The sequence below is a fragment of the Bos javanicus genome, chromosome 18 (genome assembly GCF_032452875.1).
Source record: "Bos javanicus breed banteng chromosome 18, ARS-OSU_banteng_1.0, whole genome shotgun sequence".
In the NCBI taxonomy this organism is placed as follows: Eukaryota; Metazoa; Chordata; class Mammalia; order Artiodactyla; family Bovidae; genus Bos; species Bos javanicus.
Window position 1 is genome coordinate 34628938 of NC_083885.1, and position 14039 is coordinate 34642976.

General features: G+C 36.8%; 1 protein-coding gene across 6 annotated transcripts in view; it reads right to left on the reverse strand.

The window, feature by feature from the left end:
* Positions 1 to 3142: 3142 nt before the first annotated feature.
* The window catches only part of TERB1 (telomere repeat binding bouquet formation protein 1), a 32911-nt gene continuing 22014 nt past the window's right edge, over positions 3143 to 14039 (reverse strand). For 3 of the 6 annotated variants that reach the window (XM_061387438.1, XM_061387437.1, XM_061387439.1), the window contains exons 12-19: positions 13770 to 13927; positions 12620 to 12969; positions 11294 to 11358; positions 10902 to 10997; positions 7415 to 7564; positions 7047 to 7112; positions 3235 to 3441; positions 3143 to 3196 (exon numbers count right to left, since the gene is read on the reverse strand). In XM_061387438.1, coding sequence (XP_061243422.1) covers positions 3254 to 3441; positions 7047 to 7112; positions 7415 to 7564; positions 10902 to 10997; positions 11294 to 11358; positions 12620 to 12969; positions 13770 to 13927 — 1073 coding nt within the window. In that variant the 3' untranslated portion in view covers positions 3143 to 3196; positions 3235 to 3253. Of the gene's footprint in view, positions 3197 to 3234; positions 3442 to 3760; positions 3799 to 7046; positions 7113 to 7414; positions 7565 to 10901; positions 10998 to 11293; positions 11359 to 12619; positions 12970 to 13769; positions 13928 to 14039 lie in introns of those variants that run through there. The other 3 variants (XM_061387440.1, XM_061387441.1, XM_061387442.1) reach the window with 3 other exon arrangements.

A 14039-nucleotide genomic window follows, 5' to 3' on the forward strand; every position in this document is an offset into this window, starting at 1 on the left:
GAGAGGCAAGAGACACAGGTTCAATCCCTGGGTCGGGAAGATCCCTGGGTCAGAAAGATCTGGAGATAGAAATGGCAACCCACTCCAGTATCCTTGCCGGGAAAATCCTATGGACAGAGGAGCCTGGTGGGCTATAGTCTATGGGGCTGCAAAGAGTTGAACATGACTGAGCACACAAGACTCACTGAATTGAGTCCACATTCACTTGCTCTTGTAAATCCTTTGGGCTAGCAAAAAAACTGGTCCCTATACTCTGCCAGTCAGTCCACATTTTGGGGGGGACAGTCTATAAACAAAAAGGTGCCCAGTGGTCAGTGACTAAGTTCATAAGGGGACATGACACTATTCGGCTGAAGCAGGAAGTAGCTAAGATTCAGCAGCATGGAAGATAAAGGATGTAGAGGGGAAATTGATGAACATTTATCATTAACTCTCTAAAGGGCTGGTATGTGGAAAAGAGATTCAACTTTGTGGTTCTGCAGGAGGTACTCCACAAAGGCATATTTCATTTTGGCATAAGCAAGAACTGACCATCAATTATCACCCTGTGAAACAGTGAATTCCAGGTTTCTGAGCATATAGGCAAAACAAAAGACAGCCACCAATGTCCAGATTGTTGTATAGCAGTTAGTTCATGCCTCTGGCAAGGAGCTATAACTGAGGTAATCTCCAACTCCAAGAGTCTGACTTTTTGTTCCCTGTGGAACTGGTCGGGTTTGGGTTCCTAAAACCAAACAGTCCTCTAATTATGTGATCATTCTTTGGCTTTCCTTTTGATGTATATTTACTATCATATTCCATTTGAGGGAAAAAAAGCAGTTCATGTTAACCAAGTTACCCAAAGGTTAGGATAAAATTTAAAGGTTTCAGAAGGCAATGGAAGTTATTTTAAATAAAGTGTCAGTGACTGATACAAAATATTGTCCAAGTTACAGTGTGTCATACTCTTGGGGATGCTTCTTTAAGTACTATTTGATCTTCTGGTACATAGATAATTTCCAATTAAAAAAAAACTATTGCCAGCAAGGTTGAGGCAACAAAATGTTTTCCCCATTGACCTAAAACAACATTCACACATCTTGAGAATTACACATCAAAATAGCCCAGCAGACCATTTAAATCATCTCCATAGAGCTTAGGAAATACGGACAGATAATGGACTAAATTCACTCACACTTTAAATGATGCAAAGAATTTTCCTAATTGTAAATTATTCTTAGGCCTAAAGGAAATTTTGGATTTTAAACAGACTTTTCTGCTTATTGACCCTCTGGAATTTTCATTGTGGAACAGAAATTAATAAAAATTCTGCTTTGTCTAAGTAGACATACTCATGATCTGAAAGGGTCAAAGAACACATGCTTATAGGAAAATACCCTTCAGTATTTGTAAGAATGACACCAAGCAGTGAGCCAATATGTACAGAAGTGCAACTGAGCTTTCAGGCCTTGATACTTGATCACTTTGCCACAGTAACAGTATTTTAAGTATAATGAGGAATGTATTGGTGTAATGGAATATTAAAAAAGTAAGAAAAATAGAACTTTGAGATTTAATAGTTTGGTTTCCAACTAGAAGAAAACTAACTTAAAAGCAAACAATCAAAAATTGTTTCAAACTTTGAAAATGCAGAAGCAAATAAACATGCACCAAAAAGTGAACCTGACAATAGAATTTGGAGTATTTGGGCAATTGCACAATTGCCTTTAGAAGGAGACACATTAGTGTGTGGGAACATGATTTGAACAACTTGGGAAACTATCTAAGTTCCAGGGAGGGACTTTCACTGGGTAAAAATTCAGAAAACGAAGATCATGGCATCTGGTCCCATCACTTCATGGGAAATAGATGGGGAAACAGTGGAAACAGTGTCAGACTTTATTTTGCGGGGCTCCAAAATCACTGCAGTTGGTGACTGCAGCCATGAAATTAAAAGACGCTTACTCCTTGGAAGCAAAGTTATGACCAACCTAGATAGCATATTCAAAAGCAGAGACATTACTTTGCCAACAAACGTTCGTCTAGTCAAGGCTATGGTTTTTCCTGTAGTCATGTATGGATGTGAGAGTTGGACTGTGAAGGCGGCTGAGTGCCGAAGAAGTGATGCTTTTGAACTGTGGTGTTGGAGAAGACTCTTGAAAGTCCCTTGGACTGCAAGGAGATCCAACCAGTCCATTCTGAAGGAGATCAGCCCTGGGATTTCTTTGGAGGGAATGATGCTGAAGCTGAAACTCCAGTACTTTGGCCACCTCATGCAAAGAGTTGACTCATTGGAAAAGACTCTGATGCTGGGAGGGATTGGGGGCAGGAGAAGGGGACAACAGAGGATGAGATGGCTGGATGGCATCACTGACTTGATGGACGTGAGTCTGAGTGAACTCCAGGAGTTGGTGATGGACAGGGAGGCCTGGTGTGCTGCGATTCATGGAGTCGCGAAGAGTCGGACACGACTGAACGACTGAACTGAACTGACTGAAAAATACTAAATCCAGTGTCTCATATAGTATATAATTTCAAATAATGTTTAAAGGCCAAAAATTTTTTTTCTCTGACCTAGGTTGAGCTTAAGGGAAAAAAACATAATCCTAAACATATGTTTTACCTCATATGGAATTTTGTCCTACTAATCTACACATTGAAAATGTATTTGTTTTAGGGACTTCTCTGATGGTCCAGTGGTTAAGAATCTGCCTTCCAATGCATGGAACATGGGTTCGATCTCTGGTCAGGGAACTAAGATCCCACATGCTATGGGGCAACTAAGGCTGCCTGCTACAACTAGAGAGCTCTCACACCAGAACTAGAGAGAACCCCACACATCACAACTATCGCAGCCAAAAATACAATAAAATAAAATTTTTAAAAGAAAATGTACTTGTTTTATAATTTTAAAAAAATTTATTTATTTGGCTGCACTGGGTCTTAGTTGCAGGGGATCTTTAGTTGCAACTTATGGGATCTAATTCCCTGACCAGGAACTGAACCCAGGATCCCTGCATTGAGAGCAAGGAGTCTTAGACACTGGACCACCAGGGAAGTCCTGTAAGTTATTTTAATAGTCTGATGAGCTACAGCATCACAAAAAATAATTAAAACAGTATCCCCATTGCCACATTTCCTGTCTCATGAGAGTGTCTAAAAATATTTTAAATTTTGTATTTTTAACACACTGTTTTTCAAAGTGTCAAACTAAAAACTGACACTTTTTTAGTGTGTCAAACTAAAAGAAGACACATTGGAAGTCTTCTTCCAATCAAGGAGCCACATGCTTGGGGCATTTGGTCAGCCTGTGGTATTTGTGAGCAAGGTCCACAGCCTTCCGTCCTTGTTGAAAGGGGAAAGACCACAAAATTAAATTCCAGTGATTTCCCATTTTCTTAACTCCATTGAAAAGGTAATTTATTTCTTCTTTGGTAAAGTTTTTACGAATTCTTCTTTTCTCTGTAATTAATGAGAATTGTAGAATATATTAGTACTTGCTAAAAAAAGAGATCTTGAGAATCAAATAAAAACTTATTCTAAGGATATGGATTACACAGTGAGAAAACTTCATGCCTGGGCTACTCATCATATGGAAATCCACTTCAAATGAAAACAAACAAACAAACAAACTCTGAGCACCTACTATCAACCTAGATGCTATCACTGTGATCCTGCAATAATTGTAACTTAATCTTACGATAATCAAGAAACACAAAATTTTATAAACATTTGGTTGTTAACTCTTTCAACATTTCTGTGAAGACAGTGAACCACTTACCTGTCTTACAGCTACAGTCTTCCCAAAGGGCTCCATAACTTCATAGAAAAGAATATCAACACTTGTTACTTTAATTATCATGCTTGATTAATATTTTTAAAGGATTAAGGGTCTCTTTTGAAATTTGACTTAAAGAACATGTTCTTTACCTATATGAGGGCTCAGCTTGATTAAAACTAAAAAAAAAAAAAAAAGAAAGAAAACCAACCAGGCTGCACAAGGAGGAAGTTTTATCTGGTTTTTAGGGGTAATTTCTACAACAGAAAGAATACACAGTTGGTATCCGTAAACAAATATTTTCTAGTCATGATTACCAGGAAATACTCTTCCTTTAAGGCTTTTAATTCATTGTTAATGCTGATGAGGAGGAGTTTTTGTATTTCCAAATAAGGCTGCTATTCACTCTAGTAGGACCTGGAATAACTGCTGGGACAACCTTAGAAAATCTTGCCTTTGCAGGTCAGGACTGTTAGTCCATCTCTCCTAAGATAGAAGCCACAGTTCAGATCTCTTAAATCAGAAGAGAAAAATCTTAGCAGCAGAAGGCCAAGAAATCAATGAAACAATGTCTAATTATTATCAAATGGTATTGCTTAGAATGTCAGATTCATGAAGACTGGGATTTTTGTCTGTTTCACTCACCATTATGTCCCCTGTGCCTAAAATTGTGTCAGACACACGGGAGGTGATCAATAAATATTTGTTGAAAGAAAAAAAAAGTTACTACTGGTAAAAAGTGTTTTAAAACTTATCACTGGGACTTCCCTGGTGGTACAGTGGATAGGAATCCACCTGCCAGTGCAGGGGACACGGGTTCGATCTGTGGTCCGGGTAGATTCCACATGCCTCAGAGTAACTAAGCCAGTGTGCCACAACTGCTGAGCTTGTGTGCTGCAACCACTGACGCCTGTGTGCCTAGACTCTGTGTTCCACAAGAGAAGCCACCTCAATGAGAAGCCCATGCATTGCGATGGAGAGTAGCCCCTGCTCTCCGCACAACTCGAGGGTGCCTGCACGCAGCAACGAAGACAAAGAGCAACCAAAAATAAAATCATATATATTTAATATATTTTAAATATAAAATTAATATATATATATAAATTTTTAAAAAACTCATCAATGAAGTTACTTCTTACTTTTGGGTCTACTGGAAAACTGTAGTTCTCCAAGAACTAGATGATTTCAATTTGACTTGCTAAATGATCTCAAAACTCATTATAATCAGAACCAGATGGGTTATTATATCATTCAGGATATTGGGTCTTGGGGTGTTCATGTAGAGCCCATCCCCACTTTTCTACTGCAGTTGCCATTTCAATGACTTCTAACTTAACATCTGTGCTCAACTCCTCAAAGGTTTCTGCAGCAGAGTAGTGGGCAGCCTACAAGGGGAAACAGCTCTCTACATCACAAGGCTCCCTTCTGTGGCTTCTTTAGTGCTCTTTTTTATACTGATTGGGCATTAGAAGAAAACAGGGGGAAGAAAATAGCAGGGTAAAGTAGGCAAGAAGCCTCAGTTTTAGACTTATTTTTCAATCCATCCTAAAAAAGCCTTGTCCCCAAGACTCTTTTAAATACTTAGATGCTGCAATGGTCCCTTCTCAAAAGAACAGTCTCAAATTTGAGTGTAACCTATAACCAAATGAATGTCTCTAGTATGAAAGGGATATTTATTAAGAGGGGGAAAACAGTACATCAAATATTCCTGGCCTACTTGTAAAAGAGATATGCATGCATACTAAGTCGCTTCAGACATGTCCCACTTTTTGTGATCCCATGGACTATAGTCTTCCAGGTTCCTTTGTCCATGGGATTCTCCAAGCAAGATTACTGGAGTGGGTTGCCATGCCCTCCTCCAGGGGATCTTCCTGACCCACGTCTCCTGCCTTCGCAGGCAGGTTCTTTACCACTAGTGCCACCTGGGAAGCCCCATAAGAGATATAAGACCAATCTAATCCTCCAGATGCCTAAATTTGAAAAAAAGCAGGCCAACTTATTATTTGATTTTAACTAAGCAGTTCTAACCTACAAAAAAGATGTAGGTGTTTATGAGTTGAAAATGATTCTAACAGTATTTAGGATCCCTTTGTATAATCAATATATAGGAATAATTATGTATATTTCATGAGGTTCTGCAAATGACTTTACTATGAAAAATGATTATCAAATATTTTCAGTTGTTTTATATTTGCTTTTAAGACATGCTGCTGAAGAAATTCTATTGTTAATTTGATGCCAATTCCTTGTCAAAGACAAGATTTCCAACTGCAACATTTCTATGGAAAAATATGTATTTTCTAACAGTTTCTACAGAAAATATTACTTCAAAAAGTGGGCTACCCTATACTGGTATTGCACTTAATTTTAATTTATATGCAGAAATTTTAATCTTGAAAAAGACCCAGTTATAAAAAGTAAATTTGAAATTTCTTTCAAGGTTTTGGCAGTGAAAATGGCCAAACAAAAGTGAGTGGCAAAATGTTTCCTGGATGGATCAAGTCCAGACCTCTTCACAATAAATAACAGAATGACTCTATAGTTACTAATGGCTATTAATTTCTAGGTTACTTTGACAAGTAATGTACTCAATTGCTTACTCTTATTCTGCAGGTACTAATTCCATATGAACAGAAGAAAATGGTAATGTTCTTTAAGTCTCATGATAAATTTGAAATGGTGATAAACCTGAACTGTTAACCCTGTAGTTTAAAAAAAAACTATAAATTAACTCATAGTTTGAGAAGTATATTAATTTTTAAGCAGGGATCTAAGCTTTATACTATTTGTCTTTTCAATTTTGATTATCTGAAGTGCTAAAATAGAAATGTGATACAGAGGAATGAACTGGGGGTTCTGAAGAAAGACAAACTGGCATTTGAATCTAAGTCCTGCCATTTGCTCACTGGCAAAGTTTGGCTATTCAGGGATTTTCCTATTGCTATGCAACCTAAAAGAAAAGAAAGTAAAGTGGAAATAAAGTAATACCTTATCTTACAATTTTATTTTATGAAATAAAGGAAATAATGTCTATAAAACACCTAATACATAATGGGTTCTTAATAAATGTTAAGTTTTTCTTGCTCCTTCCCCAGCTAGAAAGCAAGAGATGAGCGAGTGGCATGAGGAAGGGAGGAGCGAAACCTCTTTTCTCAGGAAATATGACTCTTATCAGAGCCAAGGGTTATTATTTAGAAGCCATTAATGATGTGACTGAGAACAGTCATTGAGCTGTTCTATTTCAGGAATATATGAAATTTATATTTATTTAAAAATTAAGTATATTCACTTATTCTTCCAGGGGTAGTAGATTCACTACTGAGTTGACGTCTTCTACGTGGGGTCAGCAGAATTTCTGAAAAATACGAAAACATTTAGCCTACTTAAAGTATTAATCTGAGTAGTATCACAATTCCATTAGTATGATATTTCCTTTTTCCCCCTTCTAATGGGACTCCTTAGGTGGATTAGGAAGAATTTTTAAACCACCAGAGACTAAATCTACTCCCTGGGAACATTTTAAATTATGGTTGCTCAGAGACAGATTTTCTTTTCAACACTTTTTGTACCCTTTAGCTTTTAATATACTTAACGTTCTAGATCATAGTTCAGAAGGTACAGTCATAATTACAGTTTTTAAACTGCTGAATTAATTACTTTTGTTACAGATAAGTGATTTCCTTAGTTCACTTTTATATCTGTCTTCAGCTTCCACAATGACTTTGTGACGATCACATTGGTATGGGCAACAGTGCAAGAGCTTGCTAAAATTTCGACTATTCAGGGATTTTCCTACTGCTATGCAACCTAAAAGAAAACAAATTAAAATGATGCATAGATGTTATAAAATATTTAATAACAAATTTATGAAAGCAAATATCTTTATGATAGTAACAAGTGAAATCAGGAAGTTAATTATAAATACATCGAGAAACTTAAAGCCACATCATATGAAAAAGTAAAGACAACAAATACAAGTGTTGCCACAGAGGTGTAAACACTTATGGTGATATAGGAAAGGAGAGTCTAGCTTGGTCTAATTCTGAGCAGGAGTCACTGTCAGGGAAGATATCCAAAAGATGTGACCCTTAGGCTCAGTCATCTTTTTTTTTTTTTTTTTTTTTAATATTATGGAACACTTCAAATACATGAGAATGAATGGAAAAGAATAATGAACCACCATGTTTCCATCATCTAGCTTCAACTATTCTTAACTCATGACCAATCATATTTTATCTTTCTCTACCTACTCAGCTCTGCCTTCCTGTACACACTGGATTATGAAGCCTGGAAGTTGCATTTGAGTATTATTTCATATGCATTCTCAACAGATAAGAACTCTTTAAAAAGTACTTATTTTGTCTTATTTTTTTAAACAGCAAAACCACTATCACACCTAAGAAAATTATGCTTAATGTAATCTAATATCCAGTCAATGCTCAATTTCCCCATCATTTTAAAACTTTCTTTTTATGGTCGGTTTATTTGAATCATGATTCAAACAAGGTTGACCATTACATTCAGCTGATACGTCTCTTGAGTTTCTTTTAATCTATCAATTCTCCTCTCTTCCTCTTTGTCATTTGCCTGTTGGAGACACCAGGTCATTTGTAATGTGCAGGTTCCCAAAGTTAGGGTTTTGCTGATTACATCCTAGTTGTATCCTTTAAAATGTTCCTGTGTGCCCAAGAAACTGTTAAGTAGATCTAGATGACTGATCAGATTCAGATTAACTTGTTTTTAGTAGAATTCCTCTCAGGTAGTACTGTGGACTTCTAACTGCATCATATTAACAGACACATAAAGTCTGACTATCTTTTTTTAAATTTTAACATTGATCAGTAGCTTCAGGTAATGTTAGCCACATCCATACATTATAAGGTACTCTATTTGCCTGTCACCTAAAGGAAAAGTTAGCCAGACAAAAAGTTGGCAGGGATGAAGACATTTTAAATACAAAGAACATTTTCAAAAGCACAGAAGAGTGAGAAAGTGTAGTGTGTTCAGACAATCATAGGTGTCATGTGTGGCTAGAGTATAGGTATGAGAAGTGTGGGAGAAAAGTTGAGGCTGGTAAGGGTTGCCAGGGGCCAATCAATAAGAGTCTTGAGAACCATCCTAAGGATTTTTAGCTATCTTCAAGTCAATGGGAGAACTGAGGGATATTTATCAAGCAGGGATATGATGTAATTTGTCTAACAGAAAGTTCAGCTGAAAAGTAAGAGAATCAGTTGAGGGATAACTCAAATAGTCCAGAAAACAAATGTGGGGATTCTGAAATACAACATTTGCTGGGAGAAGGCAGAGATTTCTGAGGTAAAATTGATGAATAATGAGCTATTAGGGTAAAAGACGGAGAAGGCAATGGCACCCCACTCCAGTACTCTTGCCTGGAAAATCCCATGGACGGAGGAGCCTGGTAGGCTGCAGTCCATGGAGTCGCTAAGAGCCGGACACGACTGAGCGACTTCACTTTGACTTTTCACTTTCATGCATTGGAGAAGGCAATGGCACCCCACTCCAGTACTCTTGCCTGGAAAATCCCATGGACGGAGGAGCCTGGTGGGCTGCCGTCTATAGGGTCACACAGAGTTGGACATGACTGAAGCAACGCAGCAGCAGCAGGGTAAAAGAGATGTTTAGGACAATGCTCAATTGTGATAGATCGAATGGCAGAGTCTGGAATAAGCATGGCACATTTTGGGTAGAACAGATGTACAGTAAAATTTTACAAGTGGAACAAGAACAAAATTCCACACAATTTTGAAAGCCAGGCAGAGAGTTTGATTTGGTGAGTTACAGAGGAGCACTGAGGGTTCTTTACCCTGGTAACATGATAAAAAGCACACGAGGAAGAGAAGTTAATAGCACTATGCATGACTTGGGGGTTGGTGAGACTTGAGACTGAAAGACTGCTGCAGAGTTGCTGGAGTAATTGAGGCATGAAGGAAAAGAGGCCTGTGTGGGAAAGAAAGAAAGAACCAAATCTGATAGACTAGAAATAGGGGGTGTAAGGAGAAAAGATAGTTATAGATGACTCAATGTTTGAAATTTGGGGGGCCAGAAGAATAGTGGCAATATTAACAAAAATGAAGACGCTGGAGGGAGGGCAGTTTAAGAGGGAGAAAGTTGTTGTGTTTTGAATATATTAAACTTGAAATAACAAGATATTAAAGTGAGTATGTCCTGGATACAGGTGGAAATGGCAGAATGTGGCTATAACCCAAGGTACAAGTGAAGTGTGGAGATACAGATTTGAAATCATTGGTAAAATGAGAGATGATACCAAAAAGTATATGTTGCAGCAGAGTTGAGTAAGTGCTGTAGATTATTTAGTGGGGGAAATACCTGCAGAAATCTGGCAGGAGGAGAAAGATCAAGGAATAACAGATGGCTCAGTAGTAAAGAATCTGCCTGCCAATGCAGGAGACAGAGACACAGGCTCGATCCCTGGTCAGGAAGATCCCCTAGAGGAGGAAATGGCACCCCACTCCAGTATTCTTGTGTAGGAAATTCCATGGACTGAGGAGCCTGGCAGGCTATAATCCTGCAAAGAGTTGGACACGACTGGTGGAAAACAGAAGAACAGTAGTATTTTGAGCCTAATGTGGAATAGCCTCAATTTTCTCCAAAGGGCAGAGTGTGACAATAATAGTAAACAAAGAGCAAATGCTTGGATATGAAGAAGAAAGGATGGAGTAGGCACTGAGGACCCCGAAGAAAAAAGAAATAATGGGACATGGAACACTAGAAAAACTTATAAATTTACTATAAATATAATAGACAGTTAATGTCTATGATTTTCAGAACATAATCCAGAATATATACCTATTTATTGACTCTCTGAAAATACAAAAAATGTTTACCTTACTCAGTAAAGCTAAACTTATAGATGGTGACAAAAAGAGAATTATAAGGTAATTTTTAAAAACTATTAGCTGTGTTGACGCATATGAACAAATATTGGGAACACAGGCTACTGTAGATAAAAGGTATTAATTTGCATTTTTTATGACACCCATGATTGTTATTTCTCCAAAGGGAATGAAGTTTAAATCACACTGGTAGAACTATTACAAATTCTAGTTAACTTATGTCATATAAACTTTAATTATGAAACAATTACAATTAAAAAAATACTTACCTGAGCATCTATACCTCAACATTTTGGAACAACTGTCTGTTTCTAGAAAACTGATGACTTCTTTATTTATTATATCTGAACATAATGTAAATGGATCTGGAGAAAAAAATGCAAAATGCAAGGTATTTTTGATTAGTAAAAAGTATGTGACATTTACAAGATTTATTAATTCTGAAAATTTTTATAAACTGTAGCCCAGGACTACACATCCGTCATCCTAGTGGATAAACAGAAAGGTTCTGGATATTAACAAAAGGTGACTGAAGCACTTAGTTTAGAAAGAGAGGTAGAGGCATGGCTTATATGTCAGAGAGAAGATATACCAATGTACATTTTTAGCTATATCACTTGAATATGTTCAACAATCAAAGAAGAAACATTTTTAGTCATACCTGTTACTGGTAAGTGTTGCTTTGTGTTTTGGGCAACAGGAGTTGGGTGTTTAAAAATATGGTCTCTAAAAGAAAACAGACACAAGATTACTATAAGTAAACACTGGTGTGTGAACAAATGTTTCTATATAAGCAGAGTTTGGCAGACAGAAGGAGCTGGCACCAGGATCTACCAAAACTCACCAAATTCTGCCAAAGTATGGAATGCAGCAGTTACATACAACCTTGTTTCTAAAAGTGGAGTTAATTATTATATATAAATAGATAATAAGGACCTACAGTATAGAATGGGAAACTAGATTCAATATCTTGGAGTAATGTATAATGGAAAAGAATCTGAAAAAGAATAGTAAGTGAATCACTGTTGTACAGCTGAAACATTGTAACTGTAACATCAACTCTACTTCAATTAAAAAAAAAAAAAAGTGGAGTTAAACAAGACTCCAAAGGGCAATAATACCGATGTCAGCAGAAACATGGGGGGAAAAAAAAGGAAAATAGGAAAGAAGAAAAGCAAAAAAGAGGAAATAACAAATTCAGTGGGCCAGAGGGCAAGAAGGCTGGCGCAAGAGCATATTTCACTAATTCCCAATTCTACATCCCTAAGAAATCAAGTTAAAATTACATGAAGAATGGTTTGGAAAAGGAAAAAGGGAATGTGATGATATAATCCATCTTTCTAACACTTGGTTTACCCTACAACCTCCCAAAACATAGCAGCATCCTCTTCAGTCTCCCTCATAGTCCAGTAACTATCAGAAGAGCAGAACGCAAGATAGGTTCTTGGAAGAAAGCCTATGATTCCAGGTCCAGCCCCATAGGCTACCCGTGAGGGAGAAAGAACATGTACAGGAGAGGAGGTACAGGGAACAAATGAAAAGGTGAGCCTAAACCAGATCTTATTCACACCTTAACCCCATTTATCAAATTAAACTTACAAACTGGCTTTTGCCAAATTGCTGATTGAGTATCAATATGTGCATCGTTATTTCAGCTATAGACATTCAGTTTAAGTTTTCTGAGTATCCCTTCTAAAATTCAAATCTGACTGTGCCATTTGATTTTAAATTGTCAATGGCTCCTTATACCTTGTAAGTTAAAACAGAAAATCTTGCGCATGACATGCCAGACCCTAGATGAATTGGCCAAGACTGTCCCATCCAAACCCCTTTCCCAAAACTTCCTACATTAGGTTCCTCCCCAAAACCATGTTTTATCATTTCTGTATCCCAGTGCTTAAAGAGTATAGCACATTGTACTACAGGCACACACACACACAAATGCTGAATAAGTAAATAAAAGTTAGAAACAATTATTAAATTATACCTTGACTGAGAAACAAAGTTCTTTTTTTCAGAAGTTGTTTCTTCACATAGGTTTTGTTTGCAGCTTGAATTGGCTGTACATAAAGTCTTATTTTGCCCACTCTCCCTATAACAAGCATTAACTGGATTTGCACTCCGTAATACCATCTTCACTTGATCATCATTTGTACATGCTTTAGACATGACTTTATGGGACTTAGAACCATGTAGCTTTCTAGCCTGGCTTTTATCTTTATCCTCTGCTTTGGGAACACCACCGCTGCTATCTGCATGGAGGTGTTTCAGTGTATCTTGAATATTTATGTTCACAGATGAAACATTATTCTTATAATTCTCTCCTTTTATATTTTCCTATAATGTAAAAATAAGTAAATAATTTCAAAATAATCATTTGTTTTATAATCCAAATTACACTCCCTTTAAATAATATATAAAAAGTTTATGATTGTCAATAGAATATACATTATAAAAGATGAAGTTTACATTAGGGAGAAAGGGGACATTGGATAGTCAGATGGGAACATATATCTCACAGTTTACACAAAAATAAAGTCAAAATAAGTCATGTATGAATAGATTCAAGCAGTTCAAACACCTGTTGTTCAAGGGTCAACTATTACTTCTCCATTCTTTCTCTTTCTCAAACCCTTACTATATAAATGATAGATCTCATGACTCTATCCTCCATGTCTCTTATTTTTTCAGTCATTATTTCCACTTTTTAAAATATTTATTTTAAGCTGCTCTACAGTTGTGGCACCTAGGCTTCTCTGTAGTTGTAGAGACCAAGGTTCTGGAGTGCCTGGGCTCTGCCGTCTGCAGCAAGAAGGCTCTCTAGTCGTGAAGGCCAGGCTTAATGCCCGCGTGGAATGTGGGATCTTAATTCCCTGACCAGGAATTGAACCTGCATGCACTGTATTGGAAGGCAGACTCTTAACCACTGGACCACCAGGGAAGTCCTTCATTTTCACTTTTTAAAAATATTTTTTTTCTGTGTTCAAGGATGATTCCTCAAGTATTACTATTGAATTTTAAATTTAAAACCATAAAAATAAAAATTAAATTTGTAAGAAAAATATTTTACCCTCCAACTTCTATTATTAAAAAAATTTTGAAAAAAGTTCTGTATTATTTGAAACAAAAAAGCCAACCTCATTTCCTTCTGTTTCAAGTTCTTCTATTCTGTGTAAAATTTCCTTTGCTTTCTTCCAATAATCTTCAAGATTCTTCTCTTTCATATTTATGTCCTTTAAATGCTCTTCATTTTTATCAAAAGAATATTCTCCTAGGCTTAGAGATAACTTCTCAGCTTTGAAATATGGAAAAAAAAATAGTGAGTTTATCCATTACTAGAAATGCTATTTGAACACTTGAAATAAGGACAAACTCATACCCCACAACCCCTTCTCTAAATTTTGCAC